The sequence below is a fragment of the Daphnia pulicaria genome, chromosome 4 (genome assembly GCF_021234035.1).
Source record: "Daphnia pulicaria isolate SC F1-1A chromosome 4, SC_F0-13Bv2, whole genome shotgun sequence".
Taxonomy (NCBI): Eukaryota; Metazoa; Arthropoda; class Branchiopoda; order Diplostraca; family Daphniidae; genus Daphnia; species Daphnia pulicaria.
The window spans coordinates 15,888,313-15,908,312 of NC_060916.1; the positions used below are offsets into that span (position 1 = coordinate 15,888,313).

The following is a 20,000-nucleotide window of genomic DNA, read 5'->3' on the forward strand; positions in this document are numbered from 1 at the left end:
TAGAAGGAGTTTACCTCCCGCTTAGGGCTGCACGCTCAAGCAACCCGACTCTTGGGAAGGGATCCGATGCACGGTCTCGGCTCGTCTTATCTACGGGCCTGACACCCTCTGTGGGTTGCTCGCCCCGTTCATGGAGACTTGGACGATAGATACCGGACAGACGCGCACGATCCTCCCGAACACCACATTCCTCGGCACCCGCTCAACCGGGCGCGAGGTTCGGTGCTGGGCTCATCCCTGTTCGCTCGCCGCTACTAAGGGAATCCTTGTTAGTTTCTTTTCCTCCGCTTACTGATATGCTTAAGTTCAGCGGGTAGTCTCATCTAAACTGAGGTCAGAATGAATTGTTTGTTTTCAAAAGGAGACAACACTTTATCTAGCTCGGCAGACTTTGGCGTTTTAAAGCCGGGAAAGATTGAATAATTGCCGGTTCAAATTTTTTTTTTTCGAAATAAAGCGAGTCTCTCGTTATTCGCAAAAATTAATTTACGAAAAGTGACAGGGCGTCCTGCGGCTTTTTGTATTGAAACAACGCGTCGTGCGCGAACCAAGCTTGCATAACGAGCGGTTAGAGTGAGTGATAATTCGCGGTGGTCGACACTTCGACACGCCCGGCGCACACACACAACTAAACTCGCGTTGAAGCGGTATATCGCGCACACGCAGCCGACACCTTGTTCGAGAAGATGTGTTTATTTCTAAAATTTTTTTTTGAGTTGGCTCAAAAATTTCCCATCTGTTTTGCCATCGAAAAAGGTTTCTTTTGAATAGAGAGGAAAAAAACAAAACAGGGCGAACCTTCTTTTATTTTTCCCCCTTTTTTGTATTTGAGGCATCGCGGACACTTAAGTCGCGCGGCACCCAGACGTTAGAGATTCGGGAGCTTTTATGCGGTCAGGCCGGGTGAAAAATAAATCTCGCCGCGACCCAACATGCAAAACCAAGACTGAAAAAATCTCTGTTCGTTCATCATTCGACCGACCCTCAGTCAGATGTGGCCCGAGCGAGAAGCTGGGCCGCCATTTACGTTCAAGATTTCGATGCTCCATGTGTTCTGCAGTTCGCATGGATTAGCGCACTTTGCTGCGCTCTTCATCGATCCACGAGCCTAGTGATCCACCGTTCAGGGTCGTATATAAAACGACATATTCGTTTTCTTCTCTCTTTTTCTCCAACCCGCCCAAGCAAATGAATGCGAGGGCGGAGAAAGAAAGCCAGAAAGAAAATGTTCCGATAAACACTCGTACTAGAATTTGGGTTTAGTGTGTTATTGTGATTTTGAATTCTTCCTACTTCATCGAGAGGGCGAAGGGCAAGCTTAAAAAACATTCGGTTTTCAACGGCATAGTGTCGGGCTTTGGAGTGTTAGTCTATACGACGCACACGCACGCAACCACGAGTATCTACGCCCGAAAAGAACGTCCAGAGTAAAGTCTCACACTTTCGTCCCCCACCGAGAATCAAAAAATCCCGAAGACGAAGAGAGAAACAAAAAAAAACAATTTCGATTGGGCGTATCCGCTTTAAACCACCGCGCATCAGAGCGCCTGATACCCGTTCAAAATCTTGATGTTTTTTTTTTTCCGACTCTCCATCCACCGAGTTTTTATTTTTCAAAGTGTTTGATTTAGGGACTAAGACTTTATAAAATCTCCTTTATTGTTCCTTCGGTACTCGCGGCCCAGGCGGGCTATCGTATTCTTCACTCTACTAACGTCAACACTGTGAGCGCCGCTAAAGGTCGAATGAATCTATAGAGACATTCACCATCGAAGCAGGAAGAATTTGCTCACGGCCATAGACCAAATCGAAAGACTTTGTGTTTTTTTTTGAGCCGAGAGGAAAGAAAAATCAATTTGAAAAGGCGAATCCGCTTTAAACCACCGCGCATCAGAGCGCCTGATACCCGTTCAAAATAAATGATTTTCTTCCGTCAACCCACACATAGTTCATACGATGTCTTACGCCGAAAGACTTTTGATGGGGTTTTTTTGTTTTGCAACTTTTAGTTGTTTCGTGCTCAACCAAAGCCATATGCGCAAAACATTTGTCTTGTTCGTTTATGATCCTTCCGCAGGTTCACCTACGGAAACCTTGTTACGACTTTTACTTCCTCTAAAGGATCAAGTTCGACCATCTTTCAGTCTCGCCGTTGGTAGGCACCGCACGGGCAGAGATTGCTCCCCACTCGACGGCACCCCGACAAGCCCGTCCGAAGGCCTCACTAAATCATTCAATCGGTAGTAGCGACGGGCGGTGTGTACAAAGGGCAGGGACGTAATCGACGCGGGCTAGTGACCCGCGCCTACTAGGGATTCCTGGTTCATGGGGATCATTGCAGTCCCCAATCCCAACCACGAAGGAGGTTCAGCGGTTACCCGGTCCTTTCGGACAGGGAGAGTGAAACACGCTGATTCCTTCAGTGTAGCGCGCGTGCGGCCCAGGACATCTAAGGGCATCACAGACCTGTTATTGCTCACTGTCACGCGGCTGGACGCCGCTTGTCCCTCTAAGAAGACTGCGTGACGGACGCGAGAGCAGAAGGTATCGCCGGGGATGACGACGACCGAATAACAATAGAGCCAGCCCCCGCGAGACATTCCCGACAAAGCCCCGCCATACCTCATCCGCCAGGCAACCAACCCGTGAAGGCCGTACACCCGACGAACAAAGCACAACGAAACCAAGCCGAGAGATTGCCTCACTAAAGGAACCAGTCCCACCGAGACCCGAATCGCCGCCACCTGATCCCGACGCCTCCGTACTCCCTTCGGTTTCAATTGATAAAACCCGTCACCTATTTAGCAGGCTAGAGTCTCGTTCGTTATCGGAATTAACCAGACAAATCGCTCCACCAACTAAGAACGGCCATGCACCACCACCCACCGAATCAAGAAAGAGCTCTCAATCTGTCAATCCTTCCAGTGTCCGGGCCTGGTGAGGTTTCCCGTGTTGAGTCAAATTAAGCCGCAGGCTCCACTCCTGGTGGTGCCCTTCCGTCAATTCCTTTAAGTTTCAGCTTTGCAACCATACTTCCCCCGGAACCCAAAGACTTTGGTTTCCCGGAAGCTGCCCGTCGAGTCATTGGAGTAACTCCGACGGATTGCTGGTTGGCATCGTTTATGGTTAGAACTAGGGCGGTATCTGATCGCCTTCGAACCTCTAACTTTCGTTCTTGATCAAGGAAAACATTCTTGGCAAATGCCTTCGCTGTTGTTCGTCTTGCGGCGGTCCAAGAATTTCACCTCTGTCGCCGCAGTACGAATGCCCCCGTCCGTCTCTATTGACCATTACCTCGGGTCCAAAAGTAAAAGACCAGCAAAATCGGACCGAGGTCCTATTCCATCATTCCATGCTGCGATATTCAGGCGTTGGGATACACCTGCTTTGAGCACTCTAATTTGTTCAAAGTAAACGTTGCCGGCCGCCCGAGACACCCGGTGAAGGGCACCCCGAACGATTGACTGGGTGGAGCGAATCGAGTCAACTACGACCAAAATTTAAAAAAGAACCCGAAAGAACTTTCCAACTCTGGCCGCAGATACAACAACGACGCACCGACCACCACTCCGGCGATGTTGTCCGACCGTGAAGAGAGTCGGGCTTTGACACCCGGGCTCCCAGAGCGTGAAACGCAACACCCTTGATTCAGAGCGGCGCCGCCCGGCCGAAGACAGACATCCGACTACGAGCTTTTTAACCGCAACAACTTTAATATACGCTATTGGAGCTGGAGTTACCGCGGCTGCTGGCACCAGACTTGCCCTCCAATGGTTCCTCGTTAAAGGATTTAAAGTGTACTCATTCCAATCACGGGGCCTCGGAAGAGTCCCGTATCGTTATTTTTCGTCACTACCTCCCCGTGCCGGGAGTGGGTAATTTGCGCGCCTGCTGCCTTCCTTGGATGTGGTAGCCGTTTCTCAGGCTCCCTCTCCGGAATCGAACCCCGATTCCCCGTTACCCGTTGCAACCATGGTAGGCGCGTAACCTACCATCGACAGTTGATAAGGCAGACATTTGAAAGATACGTCGCCGGCGCGAAGGCCGTGCGATCGGCGTGAAGTTATCCAGAGTCACCAAAATTGGTACGGTGCGCGAGCCCGAAAGCCCGGCCCCGACTGGTTTTGATCTAATAAAAGCACCTCTTCTGCGAGCCCGAAAGCCCGCAGTCGAGGCTCGAGTGCATGTATTAGCTCTAGAATTACCACAGTTATCCAAGTAGGATGGAGTGGATCTAAGGAACCATAACTGATTTATTGAGCCATTCGCGGTTTCGCCGTCTAGCGGCTTGTACTTAGACATGCATGGCTTAATCTTTGAGACAAGCATATGCTACTGGCAGGATCAACCAGGTATTTCGTGTATGTTTGTTTGATATGCATCCGGCGAGTTGCGGGTTTTTATTTCGCCCACGCATCACCAAACACACACCAAATCAACACGTTTTTCGTTTTTTTTCTTTTTCTTCGGAAACTAAAATTTTTGATCGCAACGCCTGGCGTGTCACAGCGAGTCCCAGTGAAGAGAAACACCGATCCGATCCGTTTGTTGGATTTTTTTCATTTCAATTTCCAAAGTCAAAGACCATTCAACGGTCTATGAGCCCAAAGTGAATCGGATTCATTCGACCGGTCTTGATATATTCATCAACTTTTTTTCCCGTATTACGGTTTTCGACGGTCATATGTGGCGTGCTGTATGCTCATAAGTCAAGCCTGCTTTACTAAGCTGACAAGCATACATCTTTTAAATTTTTGTGGGCTCAGAGTTTTATTTTTATTTTTCCACCGCCGAGGCACACTCTCGCATCACCCCGCACGACACACACACACACACACACCTCACCGCTCAACGGTCACACGAGGCAGAATTTTCCGCAAAGACTTTCGAAGAGAAAGAGAAAACTCGGAACAACCGCGGTCAGAGGCCAGCATAGAGGCATCGTATAGAAAGTCATGGGCGGAAAAAAACAAATCATTTCAAGTCGAGACAAGCAACCAGACTACCCCTATAAAAGTGCGCAATTCTTTAAGAGTTCACCGAAGAATGACCGAGATCAAGTATGCACGAAACGAACATATTCCAAGGGCAGCTGAATAAGCGATTCTGCGCCGAAGCGCGAGAAAAGCAAGCGGTACACCGATGGGGATCGTTTTTTTTATCGTGTTAGATTCGTTGTTGTCAAGCAAGGATTCTCAAAATGTTTTTTGCATTGCACCCAAGTTTCGTACTGATTACTTGTCGCAGACCGGTGACTGTCAAAAAAAAATTTTTTACGTTTTTTCTTGAGAGGTCACTGCCTACACACAACTCCGGGCGGGCCGTACACTCACAGCCGTTTGAATTCTCCCTTCGTGTGTCATGGCCATAACTGAGCGTACATCTTACCGGGCGCCGAGTTGATCTGGCTTGTTCGATGAACGTTCGGGATACGTACAATCGATATAGCTCCAACCGTAACTCGTTTGTAATTACGCCGGCCATACTCAGCGGGCGCTCAGCTCAGCTCTCGATATCTTCCGTCGAAGGGAAGTTCGTAGTAAAAGAGAGTCAGAGTCGACGCCACATTTTGCGGTCCTCGCATCTCATCCGATTTTTGAATTTTATAGATTTGCCATCACTTCCACCCAATTCTCTCGTATATTTCAATCTCTTGACTTTGTCCGACCGGGCCGTCTTCGCCCCCCTTCAACTCCGTCCATCTCCACTTCTGTGTTCCACACAACGAGCTTCCGTCAAACGGCAAAATGTGAAATATGCGCACGCCGCACGAAATAATTTGAAAGCGTTCTGTTTGGTGGCTTTTTTATTTTTATCTCTCGGCTCACACACACACACACACATTTCCGCCTGAACGGTAATTTTTTTTGATACGGTGTCAAAAAGTGAAAAGACGCGCACCATTTTCTTTTCTCTTCCGTATCGTCGCTGACGGTAAACGCTGATGGTTATGATGCCGTAAGTTTGGAAGAAAGAATCTTTCCCGTCTTGTCTTGTTACGGTAAAATAACAAAGAACAAGCGTCCGATTTCTCTCACAGACGGCCACAGACAAACCACACGTGCCGAAGAAACGAAACGTCCGAAACCAAAAAAATGTTTGACGCGCGCACCTCTTCTGAACTTTTCGACCAAGAGTCGTTGGATCGAGTGACGAGCTTCTCAGCTGTCGCACCAATCGGTGAAGCGGGCGTTTGAATTCCCGTCCACATCGCGGTTCGGATATATTTTTACATATACCGACCATCGGAAATTTCGAAAACGGTTTTACCGAAGGAATGATATTTCACACACCGACAGCTCATCGAGTTCGTCTCCGTTCAACGGTTTTTTTTTTTTAAGACTTTTTGATCGCATGGGGCTAAACTGGTTAGAGCAAAGCCGCGATCCAAGCAGTGAAAAAAAAACAAAGACAGTGCAAGCGCGATCGAACGGAATCGAAACTAAAATCATGTGAAGTGGCGGGCGGAAAGGAGCTCAGCTACGGTGGAAATGAAACTACAACTAACGCCGAACCGGACAACTTCCCATTCTGCGTCTTCGTTTCATTTCCCAAAGCTCCCCGTCGATACCAAAGTTTTTGCGTCGAAGCTACTAAAGAAATTTCGCGCTTTCCTTTTCGCCTCTTTCGCCTTCCCTTCGATATCTATCCAACCACCGGCTTCGACTTTATTTCTTTCACCCGTCTATTCGCCCGATAGTCGACGGTCGGCCATTCTTTGGTATCGGCCAGGCGGACTAACAAGAAGTAAGACTCGTTTGAAAAATTTGGACCGGGCTTTACAATCGCTGCTTGTCGTAATGTCGCAAATTTGAAAAAAATTTTCAATTCGAGAAACCAAACTATTCGACACTTCGAAAATTTTTGGGACTCTGAAAATTTTTCCGAGTTTAGGAATCGAGACCTCTTCTATACTAAGGAAAACCACTAATGTTCCGCCGCATAATGTCTCCGTTTTCCGGCTCATTTTTAGCGATTGGACGGGGACATTGCCCCATCCAACCGCCAGCCGACTTTCAGGAACCGTCGTTTTCAAAGTTGGGACTTAGAAAATTTTCGACGAGTGGGAATTTTTTACGGTCGCAAGTCATCACGACACGCCCGACCAACCCATTTGAGAGCCGCCACGCCTCGACGGTGTGACGGCTTTTTTTCGAATCGACGGGTCTCGCTCACTCCTCTCTCGCGCCGACCAGAGGCCGGGCGAGAGAGTCGTTGCCAAACACCGTCGTCGGAAATGGGAGAATTTGAGTGGGAATTTTTTACGGTCGCGAGTCATCACGACACGCCCGACCAACCCACTTGAGAGCCGCCACGCCTCGACGGTGTGACGGCTTCTCTTTTCGAATCGACGGGTCTCGCTCACTCCTCTCTCGCGCCGACCAGTGGCCGGGCGAGAGAGTCGTTGCCAAACACCGTCGTCGGAAATCGAGAAATTTTCATTTCCATTTCCATTTTTTTTCATCGGCCTTTATACGTCCAAGTCCCGCCAACCACGTCACTACCACGTCGTCGGGACTTAGAAAAATTTTTCAATTTTTCGGACTTAGAAAATTTTTCAACTTTCTTTTTTTCGACAACCTCTTCCCTATATAGGAAAGTAGTGGATGTTCCGGGCAGTAACTGTACGAAAAAGTCGATTTCCGAATTTTTGCCGGACATTCACCTGAGCTCAGGCCGGGCCGCCCGCTCAACTGCCGCCCGGTCACCACCAAAAACCGGTCTTGGAAATTTTAGGACTTAGAAAATTTTTCAACTTTTTCTTTCTCGACAACCTCTTCCCTATATGTGAAATATCGGTGAGCTCGGCGATACTTCGCTGGGATTTCTCCCAGTTTGTTCGGCCGGACCTAGAGCTATCGATCGCTCAATCGGTACTTACTTTCTAATCTCGATCGGGAGAAGTAAGTCTTGCTTCGGCTGAAGAATGGGTGAATTCTCGTACAGGCCTGCAAAGACAAATCAGACTAAGTTAGTTACTTCGGCACTAACTCAGAATAGACGAGCGGTTCCAACTGCTCGCAGAGTCGACTGCAAGTTGGCCGGGAGTAGAGGTGGGTTAGTCCCGGGATGGGGCCGTTCGACGGTTGGTCGTACTAGGCGCCCGAGAAGGAGAGCGAGTGCCGTGCTACTCGAAGGCACAGCAAGGCGTGTGCTCCTTCCAGTCAGTCCTTCGGATGTGTCCGAGTCCCGACACTTAGAATGCCCGTAATCGAGAGCGATTCTAAGTCCCAACTTTACAAGTTGTTTTACAAAGGCTGGCCTCTCGACTGAGGCTGGCAACCTGAACAGTGTTCAATACAACGGCGCTTCGAGGCCGAGGGGGTGACTCTAAGACTCTAGTAAGAAGATCAATAAAGAGATGCTTACTGTTTGAGTGCTTGTGAATGAGTGATTTATTAGCCCGCATTGGCGCTGTGAAGTAAACTATAATTACAGGCATGGTAATAACAACATTGTCAAATTATAACATTTAATTAATGCGGACTATAGGAGGCGCGAGTCTCGCCCTTTATCTTCTTCGCGGCGGGCCCACTTGGAATGGGTAGCCTCGGGGCGACACGTGTCTTGCCTCTTTATCGTCTTCGCGGCTGGCCCGTTTGGGGTGGGTAGCCTCTGGGTTTCTCGAGTAATGGATTTACTTCTAAGTCCATTCTCTCTAATTTCTTCTAAGTCCCAATGGATAAAATCCGCACGCGCTTCTTCTTCTACGCTGCAATCTTCCGGCCATCCTGGGACTACGGATGCCATCCGCCGGAGTGCTCTTTATCTCTCCGGCTATTTTACTCCAGTCTGGCCATCCAGCTTTGCTGAATGTACTACACCAGACTCTCTACTACTCCGACTATCTTACCGAGTTGATAGTTATTTGCTACCCCGGTCTGCTCTCTTGCCCCGGGGTAGTATTTCGATTGAATCGTCGAAATATTTCTAAGTCCATACTTTAAGAAATTTTATAAACAGGGGTGCCTTCCCTACATAGGAAAGTAGCTAATGTTCCGCCGCATAATGTCTTGGTTTGACGGCCCATTTTAAGAGAAAGGCCGGGCACATGGGCTTGACCTGCCGTCCGACGGTTTCCGAGGACCGTCGATTTGTGTCGGTGTTTACATGCATTATTCGGCGGGGCTTGTAGCTGTTTTATCCGTCCAGCACCTCGCGCTGGTCCGGATCAACCCCTGTCGCATTCTTAGCAGCGGGCTTCGGTCTCCACGCTGCCTGCGCTCGGTCGCGTCTTCGTACTTCAGCTCTGAGCTGCTTGGGTGTTAGATCTTCGTCATCTATCCACTCTATCGGGTTAGACCTTTCGAGGTCGGCCGACGCCGGTAAGTTTACCACCGGCATCTTCGGTTGACCGTGTCGTGGTCTTACTCCCGTGGCCGGTGCCACATCCGACGGACGATTCGTGTCTCCACCGTCCACACCCGAGGCACTCGTTGTCTCTCGCGGCTGTGCCCCATGTGGCCGGCGACTCGTAGCCTTATCACCGTTGCCCGGACGTTTCCCAGTTACTCCGTCAAATGCCGAGGCAATCGTTACCTCTCGTGGCTGTGCCACATGTGGCCGGCAATCCGTAGCCTCATCGCCGAGGGCCGTGGTATTCCACACTCCCCCCATGTAAGTTCTCTTACATACTTGCCCAGATGAGGTTACGTGATCTCCAAATCTGCTCGGGTTCTTGGCAAAGTCTGCGTCGATGATACCTGGTTCTACTTCGAGAGGGTACAAGTTCTGGACAGGTCTATTTACGATTGACGTTTTGCCCTTTGAGTCGACCATGACTAGCTTGACTTTCCGGACTAAGTGATCTCGACCCTTGATGAGTTCGATCACTCGCCCAATGTTCCAATTGATTCGCTTGACGTAGTCCACGTGGATCAAGACTACTTGTCCTAGCTTGACCGACTTCGACGGTATTTGCTCTTGATGGAATCTATTTAGATCCTTCAGATAGGTTGGGACGAATTCTGTCCACCAGTCTGCCACTAGCTTTCGTCTAGCGGCTTCTCTGTTCGTGAGAAACAAGGAGTCTGCGCCGAGCAGTTCTTCCTCTTCCGGAGGTTCGGTGTCGAACTTGTTTACAAAGCCTCCTTTGATTAACTGGTTCGGAGTTAGAGCCGTTTCGTCGCCAGCGATATATCCCAACGGACGGTTGTTTACGATGTCACTGATCTCTGTGATCACCGTATGGAACATGTCGAAGTCCATCTGCTTCGGGTTAAAGGTCTTATGCAACGCTTGCTTCACGGTCTTTATCATGCGTTCCCAGAAGCCACCCCACCAGGGAGCTACACTCGCTGAGAACCGCCAAGAGATGTTTCTATTGGCCATGAAGTCGTAGACTGTCTTGCATTGCCAGAGTCTTCTGAGGTATCTTGCCGTACTATCGAATTCCAGCGCGTTGTCTGAATAGACTGTTCTTGGCGCGTATTTCAACGCGCAGAACCGACGGAAAGCGTTAATGAACGCCGCCGCACTTTTTCCTCTAGTTACCTCTAGGTGAACGGCTCTTGTCGTGGCACAAGTGAACATAACTATGTACACTTTGACTATCTGTCTCCCGTCAATCGCAAACTTGGGTTGTTTCTTTTCTTTCTTTTTCTTTTTCTTTTTCTTGTCGAGGGCACCGACTCTCTCCGGTACCAACTCTTCATCCGATTCGTCGGATGATTCTGATTCCTCTTCGGGGACTCCTGGCTCAGTCCTTGGCTGGACTATCACCGCTTTACTCGGTTCGTTTACTAGTACATTGTACGGACCGGCCATGTCGATGCCGGTGACTGAAAAGGGATCGGATATTTTCAGCCGTTCAATTGGCAAGTGAGCTGGCTTTTCGCTGAAGGCTGTTGCGTTGACCTTCTGACATCTCACGCATCGGTTGAGGATGTCTTTTATCACCTGACAGTGTTTGGGCAGCCAGAATTCGCTTCTGACTTCCATGGTCATGGCGTTCATTCCCATGTGCCCGACCCTCCTATGCAGCTTGCGTAGCAAGACTGTGGTTATATAGTGATCGGGCGGGAGTAAGATCAATGCATCGAGATGATATCTTGCCAACAGTACCTGGGCTCGTCCCCTGCACCTGATAATTCGATTCGTCGTGTCGAACACCGGTCTCAACTTTCTGAACATCTTGTCTCTCGGGACTTTCCCCCGCTCGATTCTATCGTAATCCTCGGGGTATGACTCCATCTGTGCGTGTCTTATCAAGGCGTATCGTGCCGTGAGTAGCTTCTCATATGTGAGTCGCTTGAATGAAACCTGGCATCTCGATCCCGGTTTTTTTAACTTGATTTCCTTCAAGTCAACCATGTCAAACAGGACTTGCTCGATAATGAGGGAAGGCCGGTACATTTTACCTTTAAAGCCGTCCACTGCTCTTTGGATCATAGCCTGAGCTCTGACCATTTTATCCCAGTCGCTGTACTCTTTGCGCCAGTCTGGGTGTTTCGGACGGACCATATCCGTTTGAATGAGGTTTGCCTTGATTTCGATCGGCTTATACTTGTCATACTCCGGGAGCCATTCGGGGCCCTTCCACCAGTTCGATCTCTGGATTTCCTTTGCTGAGCCTCCCCTTGAGAGGAGATCAGCCGGGTTCTGAGTCCCTTCGCAGAAGTGGATTTCTGCGCCGAATTCTCTGATCTTCGAGACTCGGTTTTGTACCCAGATTTCTGGGGTTTTGTTGGTGGCCGTGATCCAACATGTCGCTATCTGAGAATCGGTCCAGATGTGCGCTTTGTGTTCAACCCGATGTTGGTCTCGTATATACTTGCCAAGTATAGACGCCATCAGGTTACTCAGCAGTTCGAGCCGAGGGATGGTCATTGCCTTTTTTGGTAACGGAGCCACCTTTGATTTTGCTGCTATGAGGGCGATCGTCGTCCCTTGCACTTCGTATGCTACGGCCCCATATCCTACCTCGCTGGCATCGCAGAAGATGTGGAGTTCGCTAGGCTCCTTAACCTCTATGCCCGTCCAGCGAGGAATCCGTATGAGCTGTAGGTCTTCGAGACCTTTGATGAACTCCTCCCAATTCTCATTGGTGCAACTGTTCACTATCTGATCCCATTTGCCGTTGGCTAACCATGAGATCTGCATCGCCCGTTTCGCGGACAATATCGCCGGGTTCACGAAGCCCAACGGGTCGTATAGCGTTAGCGCTAGGCTAAACAGCTGTCGCTTGGTAAGCCCTTCTCCTAGCCTTCGTGCCTCGGATATTATTTTATCGGCGTTGAATTTGAACTGGTCGGTTACTGGGTCCCAAAGGATTCCCAGAGCCTTTTTGTCCGCATGTTCGAACACCTCATCTATTCCCAATTTCGATGGTCGGGAGGAGAATTCGAACTCCCCCCGTAGTAAGTTTGTTAGCTCGGCCGAATTCGTCGACCACTTACAGAGTTTCATCTTGATCTCCCCCAAGATTCGACTTATCAGCCTTATCTCTTCGGCAGCTTGTTCGGGAGTTTCGGCTCCCCCCATCCAGTCGTCGACATAGATTTGGTTAAGAGTCCTGGCTGTGATGCCTGGGTACTCTGTTTCGTACTTCTGCAGGTGCCAGGTTAGAACGGCCCTGAGTATAAATGGGCTCGATGCGAGTCCAAAGGTGAGTCTCTTCCATGCGTAGACCACCACCTTGGGTATGGCAGCTTCGGGGTCTTCGACCCAAAGAAACCTCACGATTTGCTCGTGGTCTTTGTGGATTTTGATTTGCAAAAACGCCTTCTCGATGTCGGCCGTCCACGCTATGCAATATCGCCTAAACCTCATTAGAATCCCCATGATGTCTGGGTTTAGGTTTGGTCCTATCTCAAGATTGGCGTTGAAACTGCGCCGGTTCTTGTGATGGACCGATCCATCAAAGACTGGTCGTATCTTTGTGGTTTCCGCGTCTTCTCGCTCGACCGGTCTGTTCGGCAAAAATGCCATTGGCCCATCGTAGTTCGGGTCAGCTATTTCGATGAATCCTTCCCGTAAGTAGGACATCATTACTTCGTGATATCGTATTCGCTTCTCTTTAGTGAAGGAGTCGCTTTTCCACAGATTTTCGAATCTTATGTCGGCTATGGATCTACATGAGTCGTAGTCCGGTCGCTCTTGGGTGAAGGGATACCGTACGACGGCTCGCCCTTCTTCATCGGCTTCGATGCTAGCTATGTAAGCTTGGATGAATTCGACATCCGTTAGTTCCTTATTTGGGATACCTAAACTTTCAAGGCTCCAGAAGGCCGCAAAGTGTTTGTCGACACTTGAGATCTCGTGCTCTTCGGGCACGATCTCTACTTTGGCCACGCACGCTACTGTCTCGTATCCCGGGTCTCCTAAGGAGCCCGATATCGTCCAACCGAAGATAGTGTTATGCGCCACTATTTTCCGGTGCCTGCGCGGTGCTTCCAGTAACATGAATTCGTACATGTTACTGTTTCCAATTAGGATGTCAATCGTCTTGACTTGAGACGGTCTTCTGTGCCTCGGGTCGGCCAAGGTTTCGCCTTCTTTGAGCAACCTCTCACCAAGCTTCGTCTCGGTGTATGGTGTGAGTGTTTGAATGTGGTCCCGGACAATGAATTTTTCCGTTACTGTTCTCGATATGCCGGCTATCGTGACTTGAACAATATCGCAGTACTCGTCGATGGGTGTGTGAGACCCAAATGTCAAGACTCTGATACGTTGCCTGCCAATGACCTTTGCATTTAGCTTCCGTACTAGGGCTGCTGTGATAAATGAATTACCGCAACCGCTGTCGAATATTCCGAACAGTGGGACCCATTCTTCTATTCCTTGTGTCTTTTCTGCTTTGGCTTTCGCTCCAAAGTTCAGTAACACTCCGGCGGAAATTTTTTCCTTGCCGTTGGGTTCTATTACCCCTATATTCGACTGCTCATTGACCGATCGTTCCGCTGACGGTGTCCTCGATGGCGTTGGTGATGGCGGTCGCATGAATGGTTTGCCCGATCGAGGCTTACTTGGAGATTTGCTGGCGGTTCTCGGTACCGGCCTGCCTTTTGTTCTCTCCCGACTTTCTCTCTCGTGCGGGCATAGGACCGACGCATGCGAGGTGGAGTAACAGTGCCGACATGCTCTTCTCTCCGAACAATCCACGTATCTGTGGCCTTGACCAAAACATCTGAAGCATCTGTCCGCGTCCATCACTACTTTCCGCCTTTCGGCCGCGTTTCCGAACGTGCAGTCGCGCGCAGCGTGTGCTTCGCTTTTGCATATTACGCAGGCAAGCCTCGTCGGGGTCTTGTCTCTGAACTTGATTGTTTTTGTGGCTACGCTCGCTGCGTTGGCCTGAGTTGTCTGGGTATAGTCGACCCGTCTCGACGCTTCTTCCGATGATTTAATTCGGATCAACCTATCGAGTTGATGCAGGACCTGGTCTAAGGTCGGTGCTCTTTCTGGCCCCCAATCCATTCTCCATTTCTCTGTTATCACTCCTGGTAGGGAGTTCAAGATTTCCTTAGCCGTGTGCGAATCGAATGTCGCCGGCTGTACGCCTTGGATCAGGAGGCCTTGCCTTTGATTACATATCTCGATATGTTTTTCTCGCAACTGAGCGGACGTCGGGTTCGCTCCCACCGGTTTGCTTGCCGCTTCTCGTAGCTTGGCTTCTCTTTCTCCTATGGCCTGATTCGGGTCGCCAAACCTATCAGCCAGTACTTGGAGAATGGTATTATAAGTTTCCGCCGTGAACGTGAAACTCGCCGTCGCATTGGCGGCTTCGCCTTCGAGAGCCTGCTCCAACATTTGGCTTTTCTCGGTGGCTGTGTATATCGGGTTGTTGTCGTACGTATTCCACGTCTGTCGCCAACCGTGATATTTCAGTACCTCCCCCGCAAACTTGGGCGGTGATAACCGTACCTTAGCCGTCTGTACAGGCATCGGCGCCTGTACTGGGGCAATGCCCAGTCTTTCTGCTTCTACTCTGCGTTGCTGCAGTCGTAGTTCGGCTTTTTCTGCTGTTGTCAGCATGGGCATTAAGTTTTCTACTGCCGTTTTGTAATACGTATAGGTCGTCATGAACGCAATTCTTTCGTGTTGTCTGGCATCGTCAGACCTTGCACGACCGTACTGGGCATAAGCCTGTGTTAGCTCTTCCCTGAGCTGCTCGAGCTCTTGCGTCAATTCTCGTTTGACGTCGTCTGGCGCTTGCGGTGGGACGTATGGTCTACCTGCCGCATGATACGGAGGTGCCGGTCCCGCTGGCGCTGGCGCCGGTGCCGGTGCCGGGGCTGGTGCCGGGGCGGGTGCCGGGGCCGGAGCCGGGGCTGGTGCCGGGGCTGGCGCCGGAGCCGGAGCCGGGGCTGGTGCCGGGGCTGCTGCTGGGCCAAATGCCGGTCTTTGTACGCTTGCCGTAAAGGCACTGCGGTATGATGGGGGAGGCTGACTATATGCCGTTCCTCCCCTTGACGTCGGTCGTCCTACCGTCGGCTCGTTCTCTTCACTTGCCTCTTCCTCTGAGTCGTCCCAGAGTGATCTGCTAGTGTTTCGCTGCTGCCGGGTTCTCCCGGTCTCCGGCTGTTGGCTTTGAGCCCCTTGCCGAGACCTTCTACCCTCTGGCTGCTGGCTTTGAGCCGGCGGTTGTTGGGCTCTATAAATCGTCCTTAGCCTGGTGTCTAGCCTTGACATCCTTACTTTGAGTTCTACTATGGCCTGACCCACCTCTTCTGAGTGTTGGCCCAGTGACTGCGCCAGGCCGTTCGTGATTTCCTCGCCCTGGGCTTCGACCAGGCGTCTTAACTCTACTCTCAGTTGTGTGTCGTCGAACTCTGCAATTCCTGTCTGTCTTAGTTCGTTCAGGCTATTTTGGAGCTGCCCTACTGCTCGTTCAATATGCTCGACCATTCGGGTCTGCAGGGCCTCTGTCGCATTCCTCTGCGTCAGCATCGTTGCTGCGATGTTTGCTTCTATAGCCGCGATTCGTGCGGTTGTGTCTGTGGCTATTGAGCTCCTGAGGCCCATTACAGTCGTTCTTATCGTCGGCACTTCTGTGTTGAGTCTTTTGATTTGCTCTTTATGACCGTCTAGTCTGCTGACTGTCTCGGCTACCTTTGCGTCTGTCTTCGTCAGTCGCCCAGTGATTTCTGTTATTTCACCGTTAAACCTCGCGAACTCTTCTCTCATCCATTCGGATAGAGTCTTACGATCTGGGGTAACTCCGAACCCATCTAGATTCGGCGGCGGTATTTCCGGCGAAGGCTGGGCGCCTGCCTGTCTTTGAACATCGTCTACCGTTAGCCCATTTCTCGGTGACTGGGGTTCATCGGGCCCCTCTATGTTTATGATTTTCGGAGAGCCGCTTAGGTTTCGGTCTGAGGCCCTACTCGATGGCCTACTCCTTGGTGCATTGAGCGTACCGTCCGGATTTTTCCTTGGGGCTCGTCTGGATTTCGCTCCAGTCTCGGGTTCGCTTTCCGCTAACCCTAATACCCGTCTCATGGCTATATCACACTCTGCTTCTAACTGATCCGGGTCTAGTAATAAAGCTTTGTTGACTTTCGGAAGTGCTAGCCGGTTAGGGGTATCGTCTTTGCTCCCCTTCCGTTTCGATCGTTTCTTATCGGAATGCAACATTTATTCGAAATGAGAAGACAGACACAATTTTTTAATTTCTACAAGTGTTTATTATCGATAACCACAGGTTTTTACAATTTTTCAGACGGCTATTGCGCCGCTTTTGGGAGGGTGCTGAGAGCTGCCGCCTTGAGCGCCTCCTCCTCGTCTTCGGCTGTGAGCTGTAGTCCTGGATCTGATTCGTCACCTGAGTCGATCCGTTGGCCCGATCGTCTCGAGACCGGGCGTGGCTGCAGCTCTTCTGCCGATACCGGGGCTCGGGCCGGTTCCTTTAGGAGTTCGTCCTCCTTTTCGCTAGGCAACTCCTCCAAGTCCTCCCCGTAGAGTTTTTTGGCTGCGTCAGCTAGATTTACCTCGCCTTCTGCCGCCGATCGAAGACCCTTTCGCCGGGCCGATGCTTTCGCTGCTGCCTCCACCAACTCCTTTGACGGAGGGTTAAACAGTGATTTTCTCCCGGGTTTTAAGGCTTTCACCTGTTTGACTCCCGCGAGTGACCCGTCAGACTTGTCCAAAATGACCTTTACTGAGTTCGTGGTGGCTTCCGCTATTAGCTTGTCTATGTCTATAGCGGGTGCTTTCGTCCCGGACTTCGGCCGGGCCGCCCCCTTGCCTTTCGTTAGCTTGGGGCTAATGGGGCTAAGCAGTGCCGGGGTTTTCAGAGCCTCGACGTTCACTCCTTTCGAAGCGAGCGTCTTACCCTTATTCGCCGCCGTACGCTTTGGCGTCGCTTTCTTCCGACCCTGGCTCGTCGAGGCCTTTGGTGTCGGTGCCTGGCTCGTCGAGGCCACTGGCTGCAGAGTTTGTGCCTGGCTCGTCGCGGCCGAAGGCTGTGGAGTTTCTGCCTGACCCAGGTGCTTAGCCAGCACTGCCTGAATCTCAGAGGTTACCGGGTCGTTTGCCGTACCCGGGAGGACGAATTTCCCTGTGGCCAAAGCCGACCACAGTTTGGCCAAAGCGTCTCCTGGAAGGACCGGGTCTCCGTCTGGTGTGACAAACGGGACCTCGACCGTGGCAACCAAGTTGCTTTGGTCAGCTTCTGGGTTAACCCTACGGCGTTTAGTGCGCTCGTACGCCAGTCGCTTTTCCGTCACTTCCTTCTCTAACAGGCGAAGCTTTGCCTCTTCAATTGCGTCCCTCTTTCTCTTTTTGGCCGCGCGAACCTCGTGTCGAAGAGCGTTCTGCGCTTCTTTTTCCCTCCGAATTTGAGCTTCGTCCTCGTCGAACTTGGCTCGCTCTTCGGGAGTCAAGAATGCCAAGGCTTCTCTCTCCAACTTCTCCGCTTTAGCGATCTCCCACTTGTTTTTAGGCTTTGCCGTCTGCAAAGCCAAGGGTGGAGTTGCCCCTGTGAGTTCGTAGAACTCAATCGGAAACAGGACCTCGAGAAGCTTCCAGCCCTGTCTCTTTGCGTCCTTGATTTTCCCTTTGCTATCGTCGGTCACGAGCTTTGTAGCGTACGCCTTGATGTTGGCGATAGATTCGTTAAGCTCCCTGGGTGGGTCGGCCACGAATACCTTGGCTTGGGCGTCTTTGCTCGTGAATTTCGACACTGCAAATAAACAGAAAGAGATTAGTTTTCGTCAACTTTAGGTCCGTATTAACCAGATTTCAGGACCGTCTTTCACGGTTTCTACTTTGGTTAATAACCGGTTCGAAGGACCATGTGAAATATCGGTGAGCTCGGCGATACTTCGCTGGGATTTCTCCCAGTTTGTTCGGCCGGACCTAGAGCTATCGATCGCTCAATCGGTACTTACTTTCTAATCTCGATCGGGAGAAGTAAGTCTTGCTTCGGCTGAAGAATGGGTGAATTCTCGTACAGGCCTGCAAAGACAAATCAGACTAAGTTAGTTACTTCGGCACTAACTCAGAATAGACGAGCGGTTCCAACTGCTCGCAGAGTCGACTGCAAGTTGGCCGGGAGTAGAGGTGGGTTAGTCCCGGGATGGGGCCGTTCGACGGTTGGTCGTACTAGGCGCCCGAGAAGGAGAGCGAGTGCCGTGCTACTCGAAGGCACAGCAAGGCGTGTGCTCCTTCCAGTCAGTCCTTCGGATGTGTCCGAGTCCCGACACTTAGAATGCCCGTAATCGAGAGCGATTCTAAGTCCCAACTTTACAAGTTGTTTTACAAAGGCTGGCCTCTCGACTGAGGCTGGCAACCTGAACAGTGTTCAATACAACGGCGCTTCGAGGCCGAGGGGGTGACTCTAAGACTCTAGTAAGAAGATCAATAAAGAGATGCTTACTGTTTGAGTGCTTGTGAATGAGTGATTTATTAGCCCGCATTGGCGCTGTGAAGTAAACTATAATTACAGGCATGGTAATAACAACATTGTCAAATTATAACATTTAATTAATGCGGACTATAGGAGGCGCGAGTCTCGCCCTTTATCTTCTTCGCGGCGGGCCCACTTGGAATGGGTAGCCTCGGGGCGACACGTGTCTTGCCTCTTTATCGTCTTCGCGGCTGGCCCGTTTGGGGTGGGTAGCCTCTGGGTTTCTCGAGTAATGGATTTACTTCTAAGTCCATTCTCTCTAATTTCTTCTAAGTCCCAATGGATAAAATCCGCACGCGCTTCTTCTTCTACGCTGCAATCTTCCGGCCATCCTGGGACTACGGATGCCATCCGCCGGAGTGCTCTTTATCTCTCCGGCTATTTTACTCCAGTCTGGCCATCCAGCTTTGCTGAATGTACTACACCAGACTCTCTACTACTCCGACTATCTTACCGAGTTGATAGTTATTTGCTACCCCGGTCTGCTCTCTTGCCCCGGGGTAGTATTTCGATTGAATCGTCGAAATATTTCTAAGTCCATACTTTAAGAAATTTTATAAACAGGGGTGCCTTCCCTACATAGGAAAGTAGCTAATGTTCCGCCGCATAATGTCTTGGTTTGACGGCCCATTTTAAGAGAAAGGCCGGGCACATGGGCTTGACCTGCCGTCCGACGGTTTCCGAGGACCGTCGATTTGTGTCGGTGTTTACATGCATTATTCGGCGGGGCTTGTAGCTGTTTTATCCGTCCAGCACCTCGCGCTGGTCCGGATCAACCCCTGTCGCATTCTTAGCAGCGGGCTTCGGTCTCCACGCTGCCTGCGCTCGGTCGCGTCTTCGTACTTCAGCTCTGAGCTGCTTGGGTGTTAGATCTTCGTCATCTATCCACTCTATCGGGTTAGACCTTTCGAGGTCGGCCGACGCCGGTAAGTTTACCACCGGCATCTTCGGTTGACCGTGTCGTGGTCTTACTCCCGTGGCCGGTGCCACATCCGACGGACGATTCGTGTCTCCACCGTCCACACCCGAGGCACTCGTTGTCTCTCGCGGCTGTGCCCCATGTGGCCGGCGACTCGTAGCCTTATCACCGTTGCCTGGACGTTTCCCAGTTACTCCGTCAAATGCCGAGGCAATCGTTACCTCTCGTGGC

General features: G+C 50.7%; 1 protein-coding gene and 3 non-coding genes across 4 annotated transcripts in view; all 4 read right to left on the reverse strand.

The window, feature by feature from the left end:
• The window catches only part of LOC124338682, a 4,575-nt gene extending 4,238 nt beyond the window's left edge, over positions 1–337 (reverse strand). The window contains exon 1 of the ribosomal RNA XR_006917927.1: positions 1–337. This exon is cut by the window's left edge and continues 4,238 nt beyond it. This is a non-coding gene — a ribosomal RNA (large subunit ribosomal RNA).
• Positions 338–978: 641 nt separating this feature from the next.
• On the reverse strand, positions 979–1,131 carry LOC124338711. The gene has a single exon (XR_006917953.1). It is a non-coding gene; the product is annotated as a 5.8S ribosomal RNA (ribosomal RNA).
• Positions 1,132–2,060: 929 nt separating this feature from the next.
• Positions 2,061–4,355, reverse strand: LOC124338727. Its single transcript, XR_006917968.1, has one exon. It is a non-coding gene; the product is annotated as a small subunit ribosomal RNA (ribosomal RNA).
• A 4,786-nt stretch (positions 4,356–9,141) lies between these two features.
• LOC124337795 lies at positions 9,142–16,578 on the reverse strand. Its single transcript, XM_046791815.1, has one exon. It carries the CDS (start codon positions 16,576–16,578, stop codon positions 9,142–9,144), a length of 7,437 nt encoding a protein of 2,478 aa, XP_046647771.1.
• Positions 16,579–20,000: the final 3,422 nt, after the last annotated feature.